This window comes from Aptenodytes patagonicus, chromosome 1 (assembly GCF_965638725.1).
Source record: "Aptenodytes patagonicus chromosome 1, bAptPat1.pri.cur, whole genome shotgun sequence".
Taxonomy (NCBI): Eukaryota; Metazoa; Chordata; class Aves; order Sphenisciformes; family Spheniscidae; genus Aptenodytes; species Aptenodytes patagonicus.
Window position 1 is genome coordinate 32,818,260 of NC_134949.1, and position 27,429 is coordinate 32,845,688.

Sequence of the window (27,429 nt, forward strand, 5' to 3'; positions counted from 1 at the left end):
AACCTGGAGATTTCAGAAATGGATTGAAACAAGATGGTGAGCAGAAAAAGAACTAGAGCAACACCTCGTTATTTCCTAACAATGGTTTGTAAGTAAGTGAAGAATGCGTCAATTCTGAGACACAAATGCAAAATACTCAGCTAAATTAGGAAGTAAGGAAATAAGATGACTAGCAACTGAGATGCTGTAAACAAGAATGTTTTCCAAGAAAGGGAATGTCCTGGAAAGCTTTGATCAGCTTGGAACTTGCTTACAGATATGTGCTGGTGTTTAAGTACCTGAGTTGCCACCATAAGAAACAAACAGGAGGATCACATATGATAGCCAGCACTGGGGATATGAACTTATACTTGCCAGTGGATTAGACACTTACAAGACTCTTCTACTCCATTTGTAAGCTAGAAAAACCCAGTGGGTTGTGCTCAGATTGTCGCAGCGCAATAAACTCAAGTATGAGCCAATTGTCTTGGAAGGATGAACTCCCTGGGAGGCTCATTAGGCTCCATACTTTAAACAAATGGCTGGGAAGATGACGAAGCTGGGGGATTGCCAGTAGCCAACTTGAGCATCCTTATGTTGCTGCTGCAAAACTTGTCCTTAAAGGAATCCGAATTGTTGGTAGATATTGAGACAGGGGTCAGAGCCAGCATCAGTCAGTGTTGGCAGAAAGAGATCAAAAGATTTGCAATTCTGGCATAGCGAGATACCCATGAGGACTTTTAAGATAAAGCAGGAATTGACCGATTTGTAAATGCTCAGTTGGACTTGCAGTCAATATCACTGAAAGAGAGCCAGAGATATTCAGGACAAACCCACCCAGTTTGGCTGTGAGTGGCTGTTGTGCTGCTGGAATTACATCATGTGATGTTAGAGTATACGTCACGCTCTCTGGTACCAATGAGGTGAAAGGACTAAAAGCATCACAGCCCCCAGTAAATCTGTGTTAAACATGGCTCTAAAATTTGTCCTTGTAAGAAGAACAGAGGATATTGGTGCTAGAGAGGAGTAAATAAGCTAATGGATGTGCACTTCTTTAATAACATTTCTGAACCTACTATCCAGGAGAGAGAAACATCATATACTTGGTTTGGAATGTTGGCAATAATACAGAAACTAAGAGGACAAAGTCACTTAAATGGTGGAACAGTGAAAAAATAGGTAAAAAACCCCCAAAGAATGTTGTAAAGACAAAGCTGGACAAAAGAAAGCATCACTGATGTCTGGTCCTACATACTCAGTCTGAGGAGACTGCCTTTCAATAAGAGGGGCAGAAGAAAATAAGATGTTACGAGCAGGCACAAGCAGGTAGTGTTGTTTAGTCAACAGGTCCTTATCCAAGGGCAGAGACATTTGTACCATCTATGTACTGAAGTAGCTTTTGAGCAAAAGCAAAATGGGAAGTGATTGGTTTCTGCTGTGAAAGCCAATATCTCTGGGGAATTACAGCTTTTAAAATCTCGTGTGTCTGAGATAGAAAAAGATTCTTATTTCTAGCTGAATGCTTCTTACAAACAGCAAAAGTAGACATCCTTGAGAAGGAATAGCAGTGGGTCGAGGTAACTGTTGTTGTTGCATATATGAGGAAGAGTAGGCTGAAGTTTGCTCTCCGAATTGAGGGGTTTTTTTTGGAGGGAGGTTGGGTGTTAGTTGATGTGGATGTGCGAAGGAGACCAGCATAATGGCCTAAAAGACTTTCCAGCTCTGATTGTTCTCGTTTTTAGGCAAAGGCACAAGTGATTGCTTCAGTACAATGGCATAGCTTGCAGGAGCCTGGAAAACCACATCAACAGTCCACCATGCCAGGATTACCATTTTCAGAGTGAAAAAGGCGGAACGGCAGCCATTGTGTTAGCCTGCCTGTGTCTGATGACTCCAGTTTTTCTTCATGCAAATGCTAGTGCTGACAGATTGGGGCAGTATTAAGACCAGTACCTGGGAGGAGTTGCTAAGGGTTGAGTTGACCCTATATGAAATTGCGAGGTACTCTGATGCTCTTCACTTAAGCTTCTTTCTTTTACTTTTTTGCTCAGGAAGTTAGTGCATGTCACTAAATCGACAGACAACCACATGAGGCATGTGCAGGTGAAATCTTTCTGTGGTCAGTTTTTATGAAGCCTTTTGTGTCCAGACAATGAAAGGATCAGAGGTTCTGCAGGAAACAGCAGCCACAAAAGAGCATAGTATTTTGAGATAAAGCCATGTGAGATTTTTCCCACCTGATGCCTCTGTGAAACTTGAAGCATGAGCTAGAAACTACACACCTGCCGTTTTGATTCCTCCTATGCTCTGGAAAATAGGACTTATGTAAATTAGAAGATTCATATAAAAGTTGCTTTACTCCATCATCAGTATCTCCTCCTAAGCAGAGTAACCCATAGTACTCTGAGGGTTGGTTAATACCTCAGGGCAAAAATGAATACCCTTAAGTTCATGTTCTGCTTTGTAGACCCAAGGGACAGATTTTCAGTCAGAATAAGGAAATAAACGTGTGTGTATGCGTGTTGAATGTAAGTGCTAATTTATGGTTATGCACAGCCGTTCATTTAAATGTTTTGATAAGTATTTGCACTCATAAATCTGTTAACTGTAAATGTAGATTAGTCCTTTAAGTTTACCACTGGCCTGATCCAAACCCACCGAAATTGATAATGTTCCCCACTGACCTGAGATTTCTGGATGAGATGCTGTTGGCTGTTTTCACAAACGACTAAAAATGGGCCTTGAAGAAAGAAAAGCTAGAAAACTTTGGGAATTCGCCACGAGTAAGCTTTTGTGTAGATGACTTCTCACTGAACACTTAAAACTCCCATGGGGGAGAATGTTATCCTGTTCTCTTCATTTCTCTTACCGTATCTGAGCATTGCAGCAGATGCAATGCAGCGGTAACGCATGGGTTTACTCTTCCAGTAACACTCATCCCATCGTGATGAGGGAAGGCATTTCAGGCGCAAATTCAAATTTCCCACTTCTGTGACACAATGCTTTTGAAGTGATTGATTTTATTGCTATTTTTTCCTTCGAACAAAAGAAGAAGCAGTTTTGTTCAGATTAGCAGTCTGAGTGCGGCTGTTTATCTGAATAAAGTTACTTGAACACGTAAGTATTTGTGGGTTGAGGCCCTCATGGGCCACTGAAGTGTGGTCTCTGGTGACTTTCTGAAAGGCCCACCACTGCTGTAATAGGCCAAGAGAGACCTGCCTGCCCTGTGAATTCATATTTAAGGCCTTTTCAACACATGGATTATTTAACCAGTAAACCAAACAGATCTGTCTATCTTGTAAATACATATTTAGGGCCTTTTTAACATGAGGATTACTGAGCTGATAGCCTGTAACAGCTCCCTTCAGAGCTGTGATAGCTTGCAAACACCCCTCTGCGAGCATTACAGGCACTTGCAGCAATGCAATTGGAGCTCCTCCTTCAATTGCTAACACCTGAATAAACAGCTTTTATGGAAACAGCTTCTGTGCACACACTGCCAGCACTTCCAATTGCTGCAGTCAGACTCTTTTGTTACCTGATGAGTGTTTCTGTACAACGAAGCTAACCCAGAAGATGCATGTGTAACCATCAAAATGGAAAACTTTTCTTAGATAAGAGTTTTCTGGAAATTCCTTACATGTAGCATGGAATTTCTCTGCAGAGCTATTAAGTCATGTTTTTTATTTAATAGTATAAAGGGGTGAGAGAGAGAGAGAAACCTTGTTTTGGCAGGGATCACTCAAGCCAAGTTCCAGCCACGTTCAGGTAGGACGACAGAGATGTGAAGGGGCAGAACCACCTCTGTGACTTGCTATCAGGTTGTGCTTGTTTCTTCTGTATTTCCTACTGCGATTGGATTCTTTTTTCCCCAAACTTCTTAAAACTTGGGATAAATCAAAAAAGAGCCTTTAGCAAATAAAAGGCAGTTTTTGAATTCAGCAACCACCAGATGTAATTTAAAAGAGAAGGCTTCAAGAAATAAGGATCCTAACAGAGACGTGGGTGTTGCAGTGTAGCAGAGCTGAAATGGTGGACAAGGTTGTGTCTTTCCATTGTCATCAGACCTGACTGGTGTGGTAAGGGGAATCTGAAAAGGCTTGCTGCTAAGTGTGGTATAGATTTTCAATGGAAAAGCAGATACTTCTCACCACGTGCCTTACCTTATGCAGCTGCTGTTGTGGTGGAGGGACTGATCTGACAGCTCAGAGTGTGCTTAGACAAACTGGGACTTACTGTATTATGTTTATTTTCTGACCACCAGTTCGTAACTGCCTAGCGGTTATGGTTGAATCGTGGATGCCCCATGGTATAGAGACATTTTACTGACACCATTATTCTGATTTTTTGTGGCAATTCTTAGTATTATATAGCATCTGATGTTAAGCAGTATCATGAAGGAAGTGAACAGGTATGTGTGTGCCTGTGATCTGTGGTCTTGGTTGCTTAGGAGAGTCTTTCCGGTTTGTGGGGTCTTGGGGTGGGTTTTTTTTTTCCATTCCTATGTGTTGTACCATACAAATCCAGAGAAAAAATGGACTGTATTTAAAGCTATTAATTGAAAAGCTTGTGAGGAAGTCCCCTGGACAAGTAAATAGATCATGAGAGTTGTTTCAGTTGCACCTGAGAAAACACTACAATGATCAAGGCTTCTAAAACCCTTCCTCAAGATTTTTTCCTTTTAACTCAAAAGGAGTTCTGAGCTCCTAACACCTGGCCTGTGATCCAGCTGACTGTCACTACGGACCAAAAATGGAAAAGGTCACAGTTAAAATGGAGAAGTGGCACTGGAATATTTTTTTGCTGTAATTCTTTGAATAATACTGTGTAGTAATTAGAAGAAGACTCTTTTAGCATGCATTTGGCATACTACAGCACAAGATTATGTATTTCACTGGCATTTTTATTTTTAAAACGCCTGGGGATTTAAGTCAGCATAATTTATGCATAGACAATAATAAATATGTAATTTCTCCCTAACTTTGGCCAGTTGTACGCTGTAAATGAGCAAAGGAGTGGTAAAAGGAGCAGTCCTTTCCTTTTAGTTTTAATCTGTCTTTTAAGAATTGAAGTCACTTTTCAAGTATAAATTAATTAAACTTAACACCATTCCACTGAAGTTCTTCAGTGTTACTATGTCTTGTTTTGCTACAGGAATTCACAGACAGGTGAACCAAGGACAGTCGTATTGAGAGAGTTGCCAAGTCAGTCAGTGACAGAACTGGCAGTAAAACCCAGGAGCCTTTACTTGTAATGCATCTCTTTTTTGGCCATTAAATCACTCTTCTTCCTTGCTAGTCATTGGATCATTTAGATGGAAGAGGATGTCAGGGTAGTTTCTGCCACAGTTGTTTGTTAATTTTGAGTGTGTTACTGTATGTCATCACAAAATTCTGACATTCAAAGCATATGAAGTTGCTGTCATCTCACCTCCCCTAAGTAATGAATAACCCTATTTAGGTATTTGAATTGTGTCCATAACTACAGAGGATCATGAGAGAGTGAGGAGAAAAAGACACAAAACTGACATAGGCAAATTTATCAAAGTTATTAACATTTATTGTGTTTTAAAACAGGAGGAAAATATATCAAGTCAGTGATGCTCATTTTATTTCATGATTTCATAAAACAAACACAGGGTTACTCCTCACTTCACCTGAAAGCTAATAAAAATTCTTCCTTGTTGTCAGAGCTTATGTTTTTCCAGGAAAATTAAGAAAAGTGAGTTTAGTTCAGCAGCACTTTATTGTTGGGCGACATTACAACATATGGTATGTGGTTTTCACTCAGCAAAGGAAGAGAAAGGTGCTGGCAATATTTTCATATTTATGGAAATCTGTGTATTATAAATCTTCTGTTTTGGAGAAATGCTTTGTTTAGACAGTTTTTATACTATTATACCACATACCTCCATATATGCTTTACAGTGGAAATGTTTCTAAGGGGTTTATTAATGCTATTTTTCATATGCCTTCTGCTTGAAAGTTCGTGTAGTCTGTCTTGGAGACACGGAATCTAGCTATACAGACAAAAGATGGGAGAAAATAATTTCTTTTACATATTCTTTTAAAAATAACCTAAGTCATGGACTCGATGATGTTAGAGGTCTTTTCCAACCTCAATGATTCTATGATTCTATGTTAACCAGCTTAGTATAATGTCACTATTTTAAAGCTTAGTATCCTAGGAAATCAAGAACACAGAAAGCAAGGGCTGGATCCCCCTAGCAAGAGGGAACCTTTTACAAGAAAATGGACTTTAAACAAGGTTTTAATATTATGCATGCTGGGCCTTCAGAGGAGAAATCAAAAAAGCAGGAGAGGTCTTTTCTCTGGAAGTTTGCTTTTTTATTTAATGAGGCAGCTCTTCAAAGAGAATGTGATAGTCATTCCTGGAGGGCATGGTTTGGTGAGCAGGAATACAGGTGAAACTGTATTGTGCATCAAAAAAGCAGATGATGAGTTTGCTTTGTATTTCATCTCATGATTTCATCAAGCTATACAAGTATGTGTTTGGGGGTAGAGGACATTTCCATGTGCAACAGAAGTTTGAACAGCTGAAGCTCAGCATGGATATGGTGCCCATAGACCTCATTTTGGTGCCAGGAAAATTAAAATGTGTTTTAAAAGTCATTGCCTATCGCTTCATGTGCTTGATTTATAGGCACATGTATGTGATTAAAATTTGCATATTTTAACTATACATATTTTAATATGTATGTATCTCAAAGTAAATGAGAGCATGGATGGTGTGGAATTTTAGCTTAGTGCTTTCCAAGAATTTCTAATTTTATAAGCTCAACTTTAAATTTAGCTTTTTCATAGTATTTTACCTTTACTGTGTCTGAAAGGCATAAACAATTACAGGAAGGTATATTTCTCACAGCTGTCTAAAATTGAAAAATTATGTTTTCAGTTTGATTTTAATTAATATTCCAAAATAGCCTTCACACAGTTGTGATCAAGGCTGTCCAAACATGTGGAATTGTAACTGGTTAGGAGTTTGAATCTACAGCTACACGTTCTGCTGTCCAGATAAATGCTCGCTGCAGCAGATGTTGGCACATCTGTTATGCCTCCCCATTTCGATTGGCTGCCTGGGTGTTTAGAAAGTGCTGATGAGGCAGATAAATCTTATGACACCTTTCAAGCCCAAAGCAGGCAGGCAGCAGTAATAATGATGTTTACAGAGCCAAGTGCTGGGCAGTAACATTTTGAAACACAGCAAAAATAACGTATGATTTTACCTGCAATAGGTGAAATTTATTGTAAAAAGTGAAAACTAATTATGCCAAGTGATTCTCAGCTGATTTGAACTGCAGGTATGACAACCCATAAACCTCTGGACTGTGTATCTAAGGTTTGTTGGCTAGAAAAAGGCACTTGCTACAGTTTAGGAAGAGCTCTAAGCTATGAAGGGGCTCTTTAATAAACTTAGGAGAGTTGGGAGTCAGGTTTAGAAACAGCTGCAGCATATGTGATTTTTTGGAAGGGGAATAGCTGTCTTCTGGGGGCTTGAAGTTCCTGATCTTATCAGAATTCTTACTTTCAACAGGTTTTCCTCTACCCTTTGAAGCCTGTCAGTTTTGAATGTTTTTGTACCATTAGAGTCAGGAAAACTCCAGACATTGGGGTCTTCCCCTGAGAAGGACCGTGGTGTATCAAAGAGGACATTCATGGACAGAGAAGGATATATCTGACAGTTTCAAGTGCGGAGACTGGTTTCCAAGTACAGAGAGCTTTTGCAGTTGTTGGATCCCTTCCAGACCTTAATCTCCCAACACAATGAATGGCAAACAGAAATGTAGGAGAAGTCACTGTAAAGATTTTAGCACTGATGTCATGTGCTAATATTGTCCCGTTCCCTTCAGTAGACATCACTACTAAATTTTCCAAGTTGCTTTCAAGTACCACTATTTGAGGCAAGTCCAGAAATTGCAGAGAGAGCCTGTTATAGAGGGGCAAAGAAATGGATGCTCATTATATAGCTGATACAGTTATAGTTGGTTATGTTTTATAGTATACAGTCTACAGCGTCTCTGGACAACTCTTCCAGTGTTTGACTACGCTCACGGTAAGAAGCACTTCCCTAAATATCTAATTGGAATTTCCTGGGTAGCAACTCCTGTCTGTTGTCTCATGTGGCTGTCACAGTGCGCCTCCAGGAAGAGTCTGGTTCTGACTTGTCTGGACCCTTGCATTTGGTACTTGAAGGAAGCAATAAGATCTCCTTATTAAGAAGATACTTCTTTTCAAAAGGCTAACAGAATGCACTTCTCCCAGCCTCCCCTCGTAGGAGATGTGCTCCAGCCCCCTAATTAGTTAATGGACTTCTAGCCAGTGCTGTATTCCTACCTGATAACCAAGAGAAGGTCCATTCTAACATTTTATGTCAAAGCCATTTTCATTGGAAAACAGATTGGGGAGCACATTCTGGAAAGCCCCAAAACCAAAAAAAAATGGACGGTAAAGTTTGAGGGGTTTCTCCCCCCTACCCCTTAAATGGCTCAGATCAGTGATTCCTTAGCTGTATCTATCAACATTTTTCAATGTTGAAAGCCAAAGAGTTTCAATATGGGGGTCAGGATAGGAGCTTTAATGAAGAGTCAGAATTTTTTTCTTCAAATACATGTAATAATCTCTTTCCTTTATTTTTTGTCAAAATTTTCCAAAAGCAAAGGACTCCTGTGGAATATAGAGGCTGTGAGCCAATGTGAGTTTAGAATATTCACACACACTGCATAATGGAATAGTTACTACTCCAGTCTGCTTATCTCATTTTACCGTAAGGTTCAGTTTCTGCATTGTCTGTGCTAATCCCACCTACTTTGTTCAATGAGAAGAAAGTGATAATGTAGAATCTAAGATTAGTGAAAAGGAAACCCTTTGCTGCATATCATCAGCTAGTTAATTATACTTTAAACTCTTCTCGTATCCTTGCAACTTCACGCTTATATTGAGTGAAAGACCAAAAGTGGGGACCCAAGCTGACTGCTGAGAAATACTATATATAAGCAGTTCATCATGGATCTCTCTGCTCAGAAAGCAAGAATTCATGGTTTTCTCAAGTGCAGAACATACCAGAAGGGGTGTTGGGTCTCAAGCAAGTGAAAACATATATGCATATATAACACAGGAAAATATATGTATATAGTTAAGTAAATCTAATAAATTAGCATTCATACTGCACCATGGGGAAAGAACAGAAATAGAGAGAATTAATAGGGAGGTAAAGGAATTAGGGAGAAAAGTAAGACCATAGCTTGTTTGAAATAACAAAGTATGCTGAGGACATTTTATTTTCCAGTAAGTGTGATCATCCAGACAATAGGGAAAAAAATGGGTTTTAATAGCGTTTAGGGTACTTTATGTTTAATACTTCCCAGAAGGGTTGATTTTTTGATTTATCCTTTTGACAGGGATCTGAAGATTTGGTATTATGCATGCTAGCTAAGGGGGAAAACTCAGGTTCGAGTGGATGTTTGTGACTTCCTGGAGGATATACTGTCAGCTGTTGAGCCTTTTGCAGCCAGGAAGCCTGTAATCTGTAAAGGATTTTTTTTCCCCCTCTTTGACTTCCTTATGAGATATACTCACTGTAAAGTCCACCATGTGTCTTTAAGCTCAAGGCTTAAAATATCCTTTAAAAGCAAGTCAGAAAGGCCACACCGAGCCTGCGAGGCCCACAGAATTAAAAGTTGTGTTTGTCTCATCCCCATATGCTTAGACCCTTCCTCCCACTGCAACGCTAAATTTGTTCACAGCGCAGTGGTCAAAGGTTTCTCACATCCATAGTCCAGCGCCATCGCTCATCCAGCCCAACCCGTTCCCCCATCTGCTCTGCAACTGCTATCCGCCCCCTGTCCTCACCCGTTGGGAGTATCAGCTGACACTTGGGTGTCTTCCTCCTCCCACTCACAGCCATCAGACTGTCACTGATCATCACACATCATACTGCTGAATATGCACTGGCAGGCTTGTCATGCCTTAAGTTACTCCATTGTTTGATTTCCTACATAGAAGTGTATTGCGCACCAAAAATTTTCTCTCCGGAGCTGCAGGGAGAGAGTGAATTCCCATATCCAATGGAGCTTCTTTATTATCAAAGGATTCATCAGCTACAGGGCCAAGTTGCAAGATGATATTTTATTAATAGGTGCCTATATGTCAGCATATTAATTCTGGTTTTTTCTGCTACTACTTTTTTTTTTCCTTTCTTTCTTTCTTTCATTCTTTTTTAACACTGGTATCATTGTCTACAGCATCCTGCTGTCCCAGAGCATTCTTTGTCTGGACACAAAGCAGCATGTGGCTCTAAGTGTAGCTATAAAGCAGGGATCAGCAGGAAAGTGATTCTGTTTTTAAATATTTCTCATTCTATGTTGTATTTGCTTTTGGATTATGCATTTGAGAAATGCTTGCTGATATTTTTCCTTTCTGCTTTGATGTAAACAAATCTTGTGGCAGAGAGTCTTAAATCTAAACCAGACTTTAAAAAACAAGGATTAAATGAGACTTTAGCCTATAAGGTAGTCTCCACCCCTTGGACAGAGCATTGTTTTTCCCCACCATGTGGAATGGAGATAACCCTCTGTTTCTTTGTGGTAAGCTACCAACCAAATCCATTCTGGCAAATCTGACACCCAATGTGATTTGTCCTTTTCGATGCTGTTTATGAGAAGTCAGGACAGTCTTCTGTCAAAATTGATAAGTAAGAAGACAGTGGGGAATGCAATTTTATTTGTAACAGCACAGCTGCCAGCAGTTCCAGCTTGTTTACATCTAGGCTGGCTCTGTCTTGCTCCATAGCTTTTCTATTTCCATCCAAATAGTCCCCAAGTACATTGTGGAAGTGCTTGCCTATGTAAAATCTGCGTAACAGAACATACTGGGAGTGTTAAAGAGGGGAAAAAAGAACTTATTTCTTTAGGTTATTTTCACAACTCGAGAATGTCAGTCGCTTTAAAAGCAAAATCCTTAACTCAACCAGATCTCCCGAGGCATTTACAGAATGGGTTCTAAAACTGAACTATAATCTGCTAAAATCCTGCAATGCTTGTTACCTTCCATGGTGAAGGTACCAGAGGAGTTAAGAGCTTTGCTTTTCTGATGGAAGCATTCTTTTTCCGGTGGAAGTGGCCAGTGCTTGTAAATTAAATCCACTACAAACATTTAAATACAAGTTTATTCATTGTGAAAAGAATGCAATAGGACCCTGCAGTGACCTGTGAAGGGGAGGGCAGTTTCAGTGCACTCTGTTTCACGCTGAATACTTCTGCGACATAGCCTACAACTAGCCTGTGTTATGTAGACATAAACGTATTTCCTGGAAAATCCTTTTGACAAGAGAGCGTAACTCTTGATGGCGTTAGGATAGTTCTCAGGTCTAGGAAGCCTTTGTTTGTTCGTGGTATTGCTTGCCTTCAGTCTGGAAGTCCCAGAATCCCAGGCAGTTTTGATCTTTTTTTATTGGTACACTTAAGAAAGCTGCAGTGATAGGCGTTTCCTCTATATAGTCTCTCCTGTGAGCTGTTTCTTTCCAGTAGCCCACCCTAAACACACAGTTATCATGGAGGTAAAGTGAGAGACGGGTTTCATGTTTGACTGATCTAGCTTATGACAGAGGAGCTTTTCTAGCAAACTGAAAATTCTTGTTTCCTTTTGCCATTTAACTTTTTGCAGTTATTAATAAATAATTAGTCTTCTACCTGGTTTGTCATTAAAAGGTAGAGCCCAGAGATGGCTGTAAATGTCACTGCTCTGGTTCTGTGAATTGTGGGGTCATCTGACACTTTTGCTTTCTCATTGTCAGTGTATAACCTGTCACTGTGTTTTCAAGAGTTGCAATCATTCTCTTAAATGAATTGTTTGGTGATTGCCAGGGGAGACTCTCTGCAGTGTAACTGACCTGCCTGGCACGCAGGTACACGCTGTAGGTACCTGTATACTCATAAACATAAATTTACACATACATACTAACTTCCCTCTGCACGCACAGACACATGCACACACAAGTAAACAATTAAATATTTAACACCCACCCCAAGCCTGAAAACAAAATATCTACCTTAAAATGAAATGACTTTGTTAAATGTACATCGGAGGCACCACAAACTCTTTTCATCTAAACAGAGATAGGTAGCCCATAGGAAGAAAATAATTCATGATATTTAAAATAGATTGTTGTGATGACTTCTATTGACGCTAGGATTTACACATCTTTTTTCTGAATTTCCTCAAATTACTTCTGGTCATTGTTAAAGACATAACTGCTAAATAAAGCCTACCTCAGAGAGTTGGAAACATGATTTGGGTTAGGTGAAATGTGACACTTGTTTGAAACACCAAGCGTCTGTTTTAAGTGTGTAGTCTTACCCATTGTACATACCCTGATCATTTGTACGTGACAGTCACAACTCCTACTGCATGGTACAAATTCAGAGGTGAAATAAATGGTGTTAGAAAAGGAAGTCTAAAGAACGCCATTTATTCTGGTGATTATGCTTTTTTGTTGCAAACCCAGGCTGTTGTTTCCTCTGTTTTACACCCACACTCATTTGCAACGTATGCTTTTATGTAACATGTAATACCGTTCTCATCACTTCTGAATTTGAGATGAATTTTTCTTTTTAGTAGCTCCACTGTTAGCTCTCTACCCTCCTAGGACTGCATTAGATTGAACTGTTCCTGTAAGAAGAGTGAAGGGACAGCTCTGTTTCTGTTTGTATTATTTATTTTTATTTCATGAGCAGAATTACTTGCCAGTGATGACGAGTGTGCGGCATTATGAAAATTAAATATTATAGAAGGTAGCAATGTAAATGACCGGTGATGTGGCAGCCTGGAAAAGGTATATCCTTCCAGTTATGTGGAAGAGACCAAGAAAGTGAATATGATTAGCGAGATGCTGCCAGGATGTTCGGCTGAGCTCTGCCTGGTAACGATCCAGGTGCTTACGTCACTCCCACTGATGAGATAAGAACTGCAGAGTTTGGATTACTAAACACAATTATGAGGTTGAGAGTAAGCTTTGCTTGGTTTCCATAGTTTGCAGAAATCACTAGCAAGAAGCTGATAAAATTGATCTGACTTTGCAGGACAACCTTCTTATAGTAACCCTGACAGAAAGTGTGAAGAGCAGCCAAAATTCAGCTATGCATATAAACTGGAGGTTGATCTCACCCACAAAGATGCAGAAACAAGACGATACTGAAGAGTGAATCTTAATTTTTAGGTGTGTGTAGTCCCTGTAGTCCCTGTGCACTTCTGTTTGATGCTTCAGAAGAGTAACACTAGCTCAGATGGATGAGGATTTTTTTTTCAGTATAATCATTTTATTAAAATAAGTCAGACCTTAATGAACTTTCTCAGTTAATTCTTCATTGAGCTATTCTGTAAGTACTCTGTTCTTGGCCTTTTGTGCTTCGTTCATTCAGTTAATCATTCTGTCAATTATACCATTAGCAAGATGAACATTAAAACAGCTTCTCAGCTATTACTACAGGTAAAAAAGAAAAACAAAGATAAAAGTAACTACTCTTTTCTTAATTTGCTTTATTATTTTGGTTTTGTTTTGTCTTTTTCTTAAAATTTATGGTAAATACTACACTCATCCACCTTGGATCATCAGATATTGGGTCCACTCATTGCATTCAATAAGCCTTGATTTCTTCCAAAAGTGCAGTCAAGGCTACAACACAAAATAACACTAGCCTGGCACAAAGACACTGCTTTACAAGTGCTTGTGAAAGAAGCTGAGGAAAACAAAACAAGGACGTAATCTTAAAACCCGTCAGCTAAACCTTGGTGTATTTTAGCATTTGCAAACTCTTAGGTCATCCCAGCTATGAGGTAAATTGTGTAAAGAGTTTGGAGCTCTGCCTGATAACGGTCTGTAAAGGGGTAGAACATAAAGGTGTTTCAGCTCACACCTGGGGTTGTTTCAGAGTATGCACATGGGCACTTATTTAGTGATGGGCAGTAATTCGCTAATTGGTGATAACTGCATTGTTCTGGGTGGCTATGAAGATAACATTGTATTTTTTGTATTTTTTTTTCCTTGATGTTGCAATAATAGCAACTAGTAACAATTCATAATCTAGTTTTGATCCAAGAGGCACTAATAATCATTCTGTGGTATGGAAAAATTGCTGAACCCAGAGAGACCTCCATAGACTGCCTCTCTCTGAATTCTTTTGCCTTAGAACACATTACATTACTGTGGGCTTTGTAGATGGAATTTCTCACCCACCTTAGAGACTTGAGCCAAGATACAGCTCTTTCCTACATTTTAGGATGAAGATAAAGTATATCTGAATTGCATTTTTTGTTTTACCACACAAGGACTTTTCCAGACTGGCAGCTTTTCATCTTTCTTCTGGTGAAGTAGGAATCCTTCTCCAATATGCTGTGGTGACTTCCTTTTCTAAAAGCTATACGTGTACTGTTGAGTTGGCTCCTAATTTAAAACTTGATGATTTTGTACTTGTAAATAGCAAAACTTCCCTTCTCCTTTCTGTCTTTTTTTTCCCCATTCAGGAGAGTTGTTCGAAGGGGAGAGGGAAGAAAGCATAGTGTTTTGGTTTTACAGGCTGGACTATACTAATATATAACCAGCACGAAAAGCTGACATTCTTTTCCTCTAAAGATAATGGAGGTAAATGGGACAAAGTAGATACTAGCTAATGCTAAGAAATGAAACAGTTGACCGTATCATAAACAGAACATGTTTAGGGTCCTCTATCTTACCATGTCACAAAAATACAAACCCTGAACTATGAATCACAGGTTCTGTTACACTGGAGAGTAACACTAATTAAAATTAATTTGGTATTTGACTATGTCTCAATGGTGAGACGATTTTCTCATTGTAATGAGGACTTAAATGTTAACTGAAGTGATCACACACCGCCCATTTAGGAAAAATACTGTTGTGTTTTGATTCCATGCTGTCCCTTCTAATGGTGTTACCAGAGTTCATGGGACCCATTACCCTGATATACTGTACAGGTGAAGGGAACTCAATAGCTATTACGATTTTGATAGTCTCTCTTGGTCCTTTTAGTGGTGTGCAACAATTGCCATAAAGGCAGACAGGGAATATTGGAAGGATGTAGAGTATTTATAATACTTCTACAGTGCCTTTCAGACACTCTGTAATAATTTATTCTTTTATGTCCTGCTACTTGGTGGTGTTTGCATTGTTTTCTGCTTATAGATAAGGAAAACAAGTCACAAAAAGTTACATGAGGTGGCTGTACCAAAGCCGTTACAACTGAACAGGGAGTAGGGACTTAAAGGCAGAAAACTTCTGGAAACCTGCTAAAAAACTGTCTTATGAGGCAAGATCTTACTAATTTTTTTCAAAATTATGATGAATTGGAGAAGATAGGGAAATTTCCCTTCCTCAGTATAGAGCATCATCCGGGGAAGAATCTCAAACATATGCCCAGTAATCTAAAATACACCCAGTGATTTTTCAGAAAATTTACATTTCTTGATCTTCCAACCAGTTACTTGTATCAATAAGTTCATCCTCTGTCATTTGCAATGGTAGCCCTTTTTAAGGTTTCCTCGTTAAAGGTTTCCATTCTGGAAAAGGATCAGTGTGTTTCCCTACACAAATAAATTGCAAGGGGGATCGGCAAGTTTCCTTGTCAGCATAGTCTCAGGAGACTCTCAGTCCTAGGACATCATGTTTGGACGTGAGGTAGCCAAGTGTAGAGTTTACATTTGTCATACTATAGAATAATGCTGAATAATTGATTAACTTTTGTTAGTTATACTGGTCTACAGTACATACAGTAAACTAGTATTATTGCATTTCACACCCAGTAAGTCATGAATGGACAAAAGTGAAAAATGGACATAGAATGAGGCGAGACAATATTATAGTGTCCAGCAACTGGACTCTAAACCCTTTCGAGCTGCAGCAGTGTTTTTCTCTTTAAACCTCCATTGCACTAGAGCAGCCCAAGAGTTACAGTTCTGTGGAAAGAATTCAATCAATATCTTCGCTAATTCTGTGAATATAGTAGGTCAAATTCAACAAAAATAATATTACCACAGAGAGCGTCAGGGATTCCCTGAACCCGCTTACTCCTCAGCAGTTCCTGGGCAAGGGACACGTCAGATCTCAGGTTTATTGTGAGTTTCAAAGCCACCCAGTTGCCTCCAAACACTGGAAGTTCTTGTACAGGCTTTGAGCGTCTCCTATCTTGGGAAGAGGGTAGCTTGCTGTTCATCGCAACTAACTTGTATTGAGCTCTAATTTCTTGTTTGCCTTATTTCCCACCAGTACAAAAATTTCTTCTCATCACACAGAAGTGTGAGAAGGCAAGACAAACAAAGAATCGGAGGATGACAGAGAAGGAGAACAAAGCAGCAGTAATAATAGGTTATTTCGGTAGTGCCCGTCTGTATGCGTGGTTCATACACAGTGAAGCGGTTACTTTAGTAGATGGGACTTCCTGCTTACCAGGCAGTAATTTCTTTACAGATTTCTATAGGTGAGATAACAGGATGGGTTATAAGGTGAGAGTAAAAGTAAGGTGATGCAGGGGCTGTGTGGATGTGGGCACTTACTGAGAATGGAAATGTTTGGGGGGAAACGGGAGAAAAGGGTGAGTGAGGCTGCTGTCTGTGAATACAGGTGAGGGGTCACTTTGGGGAAGAGTGAACTGAGGAGGGCTTTGAAGGTGAGGACAGAAGGATTGTGTTTGTGGAACGGGGTGCCAGGATGGGATGGTCTGAATGGAGGTGAGAGAGGCTGACAGGCAGTGATGAGGCAGGAGCAGAGCTCAGCCGCACTGTAAATGGGTTGAACAGTGTTGAACAGGGAGTAGCTAATCCTGACAGAAAGTGGGGGAAGGATTCAAAGGTGTGCATAGCTTAGCAGAGACCACTGGAAGAGTGGTCAGCAAAGAAAAATGAAGCAGAGTAAGCTTTCCATGTGTGCAGTTATTCCAGCACAGGGTCATCAGATGAATAACTCTTGTCAACATCTTCTGGGTGCAGCAAGAAGAGACTTTACCAACTTCCTTCTTAGGCTGTAATCTGTTTTCCAGTGTGTGGAGGGAAAATGTGAAGAGTTCAGAGCTCTTTTTGCCCCAAAAAGACTGTTTAAGAACAGTCACTGAAGGGTTCATGGTCTGTTTTCTAACAGACCATCAGCTTTACTCTTTGTAATCTAGCTTTTAGTAGAAAGATCCACTATAACTGCAAACTGATGCAAACTTTTACAAGGTCTTTTCTAATAGCCCTTAACCTCTTTTCAGCAATTCTAGAAAGCCAACAGCCCGGTTGATGACATTTATAATCTACTTTTCTACCACTTGAGAGAAATGACAGTATTAACCTAGCCTTCCCTCCCTAAAGAGGTGACAGCTCCTTGTTTGGTCTTATGTCTCCTGAGGCTGACAGCCTGTAAACTGGTTTTCCATCACTGAAGCAAATGGGAGCCAGAGGCTACAGCCACTACTCCATCACTTTGAGGATGACCAATATAACTAGTTTTCAGTCCTTCAAGAGCATGACCTCCACCTCTTTGCTGTCTTTTCTATGTCTGAAGAAATGAGCTACCTTGGAAATTTGCATCCCAGCCTTTCAAGATAGGATAGTCCATATTCTAATTTCCATGTCTATCTTTTAATCAAATAATTTATGGCAAACACTTTATTGTCTTCACTGTGGCAAGGCACTGAATTATTGTTCTGCCCACACAGAGGAAAAAAGAAGCAAGTCAAAGATTTAGCGATTTGGCATTGATTTCTGTCACTTGGCAGCAGAATACTGTTCATGTTGAGAGGCGGCTGCCCCCAGAGTGCCCAAAAGAGGGGGAGGCTGTCATCTCCCAAGTTCTCTCCTCAGTCCCTCTCCTTCCACCATCTGTCTGTCAGCACACTTCACGAATCCCCAAATATTGTTTCTCACAGATTTTTAAAATGCTGAATTTTGAAGACTGTCAGTTCAGTCACTACATGCACACACACAAAACCCAAAGAGAAAGCAACTATACATGTGTGTGTGTGTGCATGCGTGCGTGTCTGTGTGTGTGTGTATCTAAAGGGATTTCAGAGAACAAAATTACATTCTTACAAATTCATTACTGCTGCCAAACTTATTGTTTCCTCTGTTAAAGACCAGTTGGGAAAAAAAACACTAAAAGGCATCTGTCGCAAAATGCAATGTCAAATGCTTCTGACCATGATGGTCCAGGTTCTCTAGTGTCTCAGTTGCTGCTCTTCTTTTGAAGTTGTTTCAGATGTACTTGTTCTATACAGCTAAAGATCAGACTTGTGGGCTTTTCCTCTGAGAGATGATTTAATATTTTATGCCAAGTGTTTTTAAATTTTCCAAAGATGTTTTGTAAACCCTGATTTGTTTGAATGTGACCAGGATGTATCACGTTTGCTGTAAAAAAGAAGATGCCCTGAGGTTAGTAGTGCAGATGTGCAGTGGGAAAAAGGCAATTATCTGGAATGACTTCCAATGCAAAGCAAGAGACCTCATCCAACTTCTCCCTCACGCTGAATGAGATATTACTTGAGTATGTACTTGAGTCTAGACTGAAAAACATGAAATGTTTATTGGGCCTTTAACACTAAGTACCAGTATCTCAGTCATAGGTATCTACAGCTTCTAAGTGGCCACAGCCATACGCAGTCATCAGACTATGCAGTCATCAGACTACACCCCATACAGTCATTTAGGAAAGAGGTAGTCTCAAGAGTACTGACTACAGATCTCAGCTCTAAGCTCTGTTACTGGGAGGAGAAACGAAAGCTGTGGCAACTCAAGCACTATGCACAGCCAGGGCTGGTGCATCCCAGTCAGAGGATATTAGTCACTGATATTTGTCACCAGCTGGTTCCCAGAGACAGTTTTAGCAAACCTCTTGGACTCCCAGGATGGAGCTTCTAGGTCATCCTCATTTTCTTTTGCTCTTTCATGCCCTAAATGGTTAAATTATTCTGCTCATTGAGCCAGCACACTGAAAGGATTCAGTTTGTTTGCAGCCAGAAACATTCATACAGCTTTGTAGTAACATTTTGAGACAAATCATCCACAAGAACTTCAAGGTCATTCCCGACCAAAGAAATTATGTTCAGAGCAGTCCTTGGGGCCCCTGTCCAGCCTCAGCACAGGGAGACAGGAGGTTATGCCAGCAGGACAATGAAAGTCAATGGATTTCAGCTTGTGCACAGCTCCTCATTTGCCTTGATTTAAAGGTCCCAGTCTCAGTCCTTTATGGTGTATTTAGGCTTCCTTATAGGCCTCCAAGGGACCTCAGGCTTCTTTATTCCTTAAAAGTATACCTTGTTGCTGTAATTGAAGCCGTTTTGTTCCTGTAATTTCTCCCTAATATTACAGTTCTAGTCAAGTGTTCTGTCCCTCTGGAGGCATCAATTATTATGGGTTTTGAATAGGCCTCCCTTCAGTACACATACTTTCACTCCCAATGCCAAAATCGGGTCACTGCAATTCTCTTCCCTAATAAAACACGGTCCCGTGTTTCTTCTTTCAAACCCAATGTATAATGTGTACTGGCGACTATTTCCACTTCTTACCACCCGATTTAAAACTCCTGCCATATTTAAGAAAAGCTAAAGAATACTACAGGTTTCATGGTATTTTCTACATTTTCTTAGTTTTCATTAAGACATTGAATGTCCAAAGTCCAGGGAGAAGTTTATAGGGTTTATGCAGGTACTGAACCCGTGTAGATGTGTACGTTGGTGAGGGAACAGGGGAGCGAGCCATAGTAGTTGTCCTGGTTTCGGCAGGGATAGAGTTAATTTCCTTCCTAGTAGCTGGTACAGTGCTGTGTTTTGGATTTAGGGCGAGAACAATGTTGATAACACACCGATGTTTCAGTTGTTGCTAAGTAGTGCTTACACTAGTCAAGGACTTTTCAGCTTCCCATGCTCTACCGACTGAGAAGGCTGGAGGTGCACAAGAAGCTGGGAGGGGGCACAGCCAGGACAGCTGACCCCAACTGACCAAAGGGACATTCCATACCATGTGACGTCATGCTCAGTATATAAAGCTGGGGGAAGAAGAAGGAAGGGGGGGATGTTTGGAGTGATGGCGTTTGTCTTCCCAAGTAACCGTTACGCGTGATGGAGCCCTGCTTTCCTGGAGATGGCTGAACACCTGCCTGCCGATGGGAAGGAGTGAATGAATTCCTTGTTTTGCTTTGCTTGCGTGTGCAGCTTTTGCTTTACCTATTAAACTGTCTTTATCTCAACCCACGAGTTTTCTCACTTTTACCCTTCCGATTCTCTCCCCCATCCTGCTGGTGGGGAGTGAGTGAGCGGCTGTGTGGGGCTCAGTTGCCGGCTGAGGTTAAACCACGACAGTAGTGCACTTTGTGAAAGATGTTCAGCTGAAATGAAGATGGCATGGGGTTCATCGGCTAACCTGTGTGTGTGAACTGCAGGTTTTTCTATAAGTTGTGGTATTTCAACACCTGGTCCCCACAACTCGATGGGATGCAGTAGTAAGTCCTCACTGCTCTGCGCCCTGTGCCTGTTTATGGATTAATCTGCACAACATCTCTGGGGATGGGGAGGAATGAGCTCTGTATCACAGACTGAGAACTGAAGCGTGGGGTTTGCTTTCTAATTTTTTTGCACAGCCATGAGAAGCAGAAGCTGTTAAGCTCCAAATGTCACCTGCAGACTCCCTTTAAATACATATATCAACTGAAGTTTCCCATTTGCAACCAAGCTAATACTCTGTTATTGGATTCATCGTGCTTTATTACAATTATTTGTTTCACAGTGTTCAAACCCAGTGCAGCTTTGCATTTTTGTGAATGATTCCCCCGTGAAACCCTAAAGATGCTCAACTCAGATGGGTGTATGTAGTAGTTATCACTGTGCCATCTGCCCTAAAACTTGCACTTTTCATGAGATGCCACTGCTGGGACATCTGGCACTAAAAATATGTTTTCTGCATCATCTCACAATTGAGGAGGATGCCACGGCTGTTCAGCTCCACAGGAGATTCCTTGAAGCATCCTTCTGTTATCTAAGAGCTTCTGCAATGAAGCTACAGCACTAACCTGGCCGGGGAAGGAATTATGCTATTAATGGAAAGCTGTGTTTTTGCTTTATGGCTTGGATTGCTGTTAGAAGGGAGTGGCACTTGTGTGATGGATTGATTGATGCGTAGCCAGTCTGTCTTATATCCTATAAATCAATAGTTGGTGTGATAGGACTAAAATGACTATGTAATATACTGTAAGTCAGCTTCTATTATCCAAAAGCAAAAAAACTGCAAAATCGATGCACGCAGCTATATTTCTCAAAGTTTGGCCTTACTGAACTGTTTCCATATAGCTTGAACCTGCAATGTACTGGGATTTCCTTCTTAATTCACAGAATATTTTCCCCCTTAAAGATGCACACAAAATATTGTGTCTTGAGACTGGGCAGTATGACTAGGTCATACAGTATGAGTATGAGTATGTCCTACAGTATGAGTATGTCAGCGGCTTGGTGCTCCACAATTTTTTCCACCCTTGGCAAAAGCCACCATACGAGCCTGTGTGTTTTCTTGTAGGAGGTGGAGCTGTGCCGCATTAGCAGCCAGGAGAAGCTGGGGCTGACTGTCTGTTACAGAACCGATGACGAGGAGGACACAGGGATCTATGTCAGTGAGGTAAGGACATGGCGATGGGGAGGAGCACGGGAGATGCTCGTGGTGGAGGGCTGAACGTGCCAGGGAATGGAAGACCAAGTGCTGTGAGACCAGAGTGCAGAAGTGTCAGCCATCAGCCAGCACACATCACTTTCAATTCATTTAGATTATCAGTTTAAATTATGTTGCCCAAGCAGTGTAATTATTACTAGTAATCTTCTTCAGTCTGAATGCTTTTAACTACAACATCATAGTTAGGGAAGTACAAAGCAGTCTGAGCATGGTCTGAATTTTGAAAGAAATCTGCCCTTATGTGGGAAATCAGGCAGAGATTTTAAGGAGAAAAGCACCTTTTCCACACCCTGCTTGCATTCTCCCCCTGCCATAGCCTCGGTAATCATAACAGTGGATAATCATTATTTTATTATTTGTGTTTTTGTTACAGTTCTGGTATGCACAGACATACCACAGGTGGGTGGAGAGAGTAGCTTGGGAGAGGAATATGTCAGAAAGACTAATTTTTTTTTTCCCCCATACGAAAAATAGAATACTGGATATTAAGATGGGATAAACCCTCAGTTTTCATTGGCTTCACCAGGAAAACATGGCATCCAGCGCATGTCACAGAGTGTTAGTGTTTCACAGGGTCAGTCCACAATACTTCCAGGCACACTAGCTCCCTTTGAGTCTCCAGCCGTTTCAAAGAGGTTTGTTGTTCTGGATAAAGCAGAACTCTTGTGAGTCCACACTCACTGGTGAGTTCAAGCTCACTGGTGACTGCCCTGTGTGAACTGTGTTCCCGATTTGTTGCTTTTGTGACATGTTGAACCAAATTTGGACATTAGGAGAAGGTTCTTTGCTGAAAGGGTGGTCGATCACTGGAACAGGCTCCCCAGAGAAGTGGTCTGGATGATGCTCTTAGTCATATGGTTTAGTTTTAGGTAGTCCTGTGAGGAGCAGGGAGTTGGACTTGATGATCCTTATAGGTCCCTTCCAACTTGAGATATTCTATGATTCTAAGTTCTGAGTGAAGCTCATGGACAGAAAGCATCAGTAGAGAGAATTCTCCTACGTATCAGTGAACAGGGATGAAGACAAGATTGCTCATTCACAGGCCAGCAGCAATGTCAAAGAAGCTGAAAAGCACAGCCTTGGGACAAGAATGAGGAATTAATATAAAACTACCTAAGAATAAGTCTTCTACCAGTTGTGTAAGCGCTGCTGTTAAAGTCTGTTTGACCTTGTGAGGACAAAGAAAGTGCAGGAATCTCTTAATACACTCCAGGATTATATCTGAAATGTGCTGGTTTTCCTACATGGTAGAAATTTCTCAGACCTTTTTAAGTGAATGTAATTATATTGTCTTTTGTACTTGATTAAGCACTTCAGAATCTTTTTTTTTTATGATAATGCACAAGAAGAAAATAATATCTAACAGCTGTAGAGGATATAACCTACAAACCAAATGCTCAACTCAAATGTTTGGTTTGAAAAAATATCTTATGGCATGACGAGGCAAAATAAATGATTTAAGATAACCATCAAGTGAAAGGTGATAGATTGAATTGCCCTGCAATGAACAGTAGGTCATTGCTCAGGGATGAGCTATAGTGACTTTGATAAACTGTTAATGGAGCCCTAAACATCTATTTAGGTTAAACTAACTTAAAATTAACTGACTCAGACCAGGAACGATACACAGTACCTGTGAGTGATCTATACAATATACATCCTTTGGGGTTTTTTGCTGTTTCCTCGCTAGCTGCAAAATTCCAGAGGAAGTAACAGATTGGTAACCGAGACAATCATTTAATAGTAAATGTTTCCATGAAAGAGAAATAAACCTGCTTCTTTCCCAAAGACAAGGCCCATTTATATAGAGGTATCAACTGCTGCAGAACCACCTCAGTCCATAGTGAACTTCCAGAGCAGAGGGGCTCTGTCATTAATTCTTAGTGCTCTGACAGCTGAAGGTTAATGCCTGATGGTACCATAGGATAGTATTAATCTGAAAATTATATGCTCCCAACACTTTCTGTCTTTATGCTTGTATCTGAAACAAGTTTATACGATTATTTAAAGAACTGTTGAGTTCATATGACTGTAAAGGAAACTTCAGATTGCCTCTGTACAGAGTAAAAATGCTACTTTTTCAAACTGTGCAGCTGTTACTGTTTCCAGTAAAAATCTTTCCATGTTCAATTACTGGATATTGTCCTATGCAGGTTGATCCAAACAGCATTGCTGCCAGGGATGGCCGGATCCGTGAAGGAGATCGCATTTTGCAAGTATGTGACAGTAGACTCTTCCTTAAACTCTTTCTTCAGACAAACGCGCAGTGCCCTCTTCTCTGTGGACTGTTAATGAGGGAAGGTAGTTCTCTTTGTTACTGTGATCGATGAGAAAATCCATGTCTGTCTGTTTTTTAACACAATAGCCAGGAGCTAGAGTACGTGTACTGAAAAATGAGAATGACAAACTCGTTCTGGCTTGTGCCCTTATGTCCCATGTCTTTTTTTGCCATATTTATTAGCAAATCTCATTTCCCCTGTGTTCATCTCAGTGTCACATTCTAAACAGGGAACCTGCAGACATAAATATGAGTGTCAGAGACTTACTGATCATTCAGCAATCGCATAAATTTGGGTAAAGCTCACTCGTGCTGAGCATAGATGGTAAGTTTTCATACAAAAGATGTGCTGTTAGTGAAGGATGATCTTGAATGTACTTGAGGGGGGATTCATTAGGCTTTTGTTAATATTTTCTTTCCTCCACCAATAAAACATCGCTTTTCTGAGTTCTTTTGTAATCCACCATCTTGGCTTTTTTTTCCCCCCTTCCTTTCTATTGATCCGCTCATGTAAGGAGCTGCCCCGAAGATAGGTTTGTGTGATACAACATAGCCCTGTGAGCGAGGGTGGCTAGCTGCTGGCTCTGGAGGGCAGGCAGTGTACCTGTACAGAGAGGGAAGTAGCTAGAATGGCAGTGGGTTTCTATCTTCAGCTGGCAGGGAATAGTACGTTTTTGCGCTAGTGACAAAATCACAAAACAGCTACCAAAAATCAGCAGACTGGAAAGTCTTTGCTGTATTGTAGCATTTTAGTTCTGGTTCTCAGTCAATTTCCCTTGTATTTTGACCTTTTTTCACTGAAGCCCCAGAACTAGTTCCTGGTGTGACAAGTCACTTTTCTGTAACCAGTTCCGTAATTGCCCTTCATTAATTTAGGCACGTGAACTTTCAGGTTGTCACAAGATCAGCCTGTTCCTTCCCTCCAGTTTTTTCATTTCTGCAGGAAACATCTTTGCTGAAACCTGTCGCTGTATCTCTTACCCTGGTATCAGCTTTGGGAGTCTAGCTAACACAACAGGGTCTATGAGCTGGCTTACCAAAGTGGCCCATCTTTTGGAGAGGAAACAATAAGTTAGATTTTAATGCCAGGGCTCACTCAGGGGCTGCTGGTTTATTCTCTGTGTGGTTGGAAATGTGAAAACATTGGTGTTCCCCTCCAGAAGACACGGACACTGTGGTACGAGGGCAGTGAGCCCCTCAGTGGGACTTGGGGTGGTGGGGTGATGGGATCACATCATGGGGTGCGGCTAGGAGTGGAAAAGTCAGTGCACTGTCTTCTGCGTCTTTCTATAAAATACCTACTGAAGAAAGCAAACAGGATATAATGGTACTTTTAACTTTCAAAAATCAGAAAAAAACCTTGTTTATTCAACCAAGTAGAAACAACTTTCGTTCCTACTCTATGATTTCAAAATAAGGAAATAGAGGGTAGGTCCATTTTCTGCTCCTTTCCTTGCTTTCTAAAATTTCTGAGTGAAGTGGAGAGCCAACAGCAGTTCAGGCAAATGTTCTCTAGTTCCTAACGAAATTCATTTCAATTGTGAGTAAAGACTCCAGGGGAAAGAGGAAAGCATAGGTAATTCTGCCATCCTTTTGTAGACTGGAGCATTACTTTAATGTCAGTGCTGATATATAGCTATGAGTTTGATCATTAAAGTTAACACCCAGAGAGTTATGTGGGGTTTACTTTCATATCTGAAAACACATTGACCCTCCATCTACTCTTATTGATGAGATAACTCAGAGAAATAGAAGGTGACAGTGCCATTATGGGGGGATTACACTGGGGCTGGGAGAGAGCAGGATCCTTGAGTGTGGGGGCATTTTCTGTGGGTGGCGGATGGCATCGGTTAAGGCTACGGGGGACACACACTCTGTTTTGTGTATTTCTCATAAAATTACAGCAGGTTTCCTCACGTTTTTGAAGCTGAAACTGTCCCCTTCTCATTCTCACAAACCTCACACCTCTCCAGTCACCTTCTTGGTCTTCTTAAGCATCTGAGAACAGCCTGAGTATTTTACATCAAATGTTACAAAGTCAAGGGAAAGGTTTTATAAGGGCAGTCCTGGCAAGACTTGCCTAAGCTTCTGCTGTTTTTAGCTGTGAACCTCCAGGCTGACAAGTGCTGTCCATGGGGGTGAGATGTCGTGGGGCAGGCTGAAGTCCTGCTTGTCCCCCATGATGGTGCAGCTGGTGTGGGGTGGGCACCTCCAGGCTGTGCGGGGCCAGCAGGGCCGCTGCCTCCGGGGTTGGAGAGGGGCAATTGCTCAGCTGATAGGAATCACCGGAGCAGCCACCATGGCTGGGGGTGTTTTGCACAACCTGGAGATCTGCTCCTGCACCTCTGTGGCTGCATCTCTGCTTTTCAGGTTAGGGCAGCTCTGCGTTACCAAATGGTTGTCTGGTCTCCCACAGACCACAGCCATCCCTTCTTGTAAGCTTTGTAAGCATCCCATCATGTAAGCTTTGAAGGGTCTCAGACATTTTACTCATTGCTGGTTAGATAATCAGGGTACACTGGGGTTTTCTTTGATCTGAATTAAAGCTGTGTTTTTGAGTCAAGGCTTTCAGGCCAAACATACGTGCAGAAATGCAACTTTCTCTTTACTTTTCAACCAGGAAGTTCCTGCTACTTTGAAATCAAACCCTTACAAGATTTTATTTCCCCCAGATATTCAGATCCTTCTGTCTTCCAGTTTTGTTTTCACCCATTTTCAAATAGACCAAGTATTTTTTGTTGGACAAAACCAAATACACATGGAAAATAAGATTTCTATTTGATTCCCTCGATAAGAGGATTTGGACAATGCCAAATGTGTTTCTTACCATGTAATCATGGACATGGCTGTTTTAATGACGTGACAGAATAGGAGAAAGGTAGCGAGAAAAGCACGTTCTCATTGGAGAACCACTTTTATTTTGATTATCCCCTTGTAAGGGGGATACATATGTTTTGTGTGATTCTGGGTACTAAGCTGTCCACACAAATATGAAATGATTAAATGGAGCAGCAAGAAGCAGTGGCCTATAAGTATTGCCTGGTGAGAGATAATACTGTAGCTCTCTAATTGGCTCTCTACCAGCATACAGTGTGACTGATTTCAGCTGTAGCATTACCAGTCTTGCTTCCACCAGCACTATTATCTCAGAGTGACACTTCCATTACTCTGAACGGAGAAAGATGAACGTCACCTGTCAGGGGCTGGTTAATTGTGTTGCTAGATGTATGTTACCAGGGCGCAGGTTGGACATTTATGAACATAACTGCTTCCTCTGATGTCCGCCATCCTTCAACGATCGATACAGCTCTTACAGTAAGCGCATAATTGAGTGAAGGCACTTACCACTGAGGGGCTGAAGATGAGCCCCTTGCGCGAGTTTCATTGTCCATACATTCAGCACAAATGAGCTGATATCTGCCCTTTATTGTGTGTTGCTTTGTGGAAATAGAAACT

The 27,429-nt window shown here is 40.9% G+C and overlaps 1 protein-coding gene across 2 annotated transcripts in view; it reads left to right on the forward strand.

The window, feature by feature from the left end:
- The window catches only part of PDZRN4 (PDZ domain containing ring finger 4), a 258,759-nt gene that overhangs the window by 218,858 nt on the left and 12,472 nt on the right, over positions 1 to 27,429 (forward strand). For both annotated transcript variants that reach the window (XM_076331316.1, XM_076331326.1), the window contains 2 exons: positions 21,546 to 21,644; positions 23,849 to 23,911. In XM_076331316.1, the coding sequence (XP_076187431.1) occupies positions 21,546 to 21,644; positions 23,849 to 23,911 (162 nt within the window). The remainder of the gene's footprint in view (positions 1 to 21,545; positions 21,645 to 23,848; positions 23,912 to 27,429) is intronic.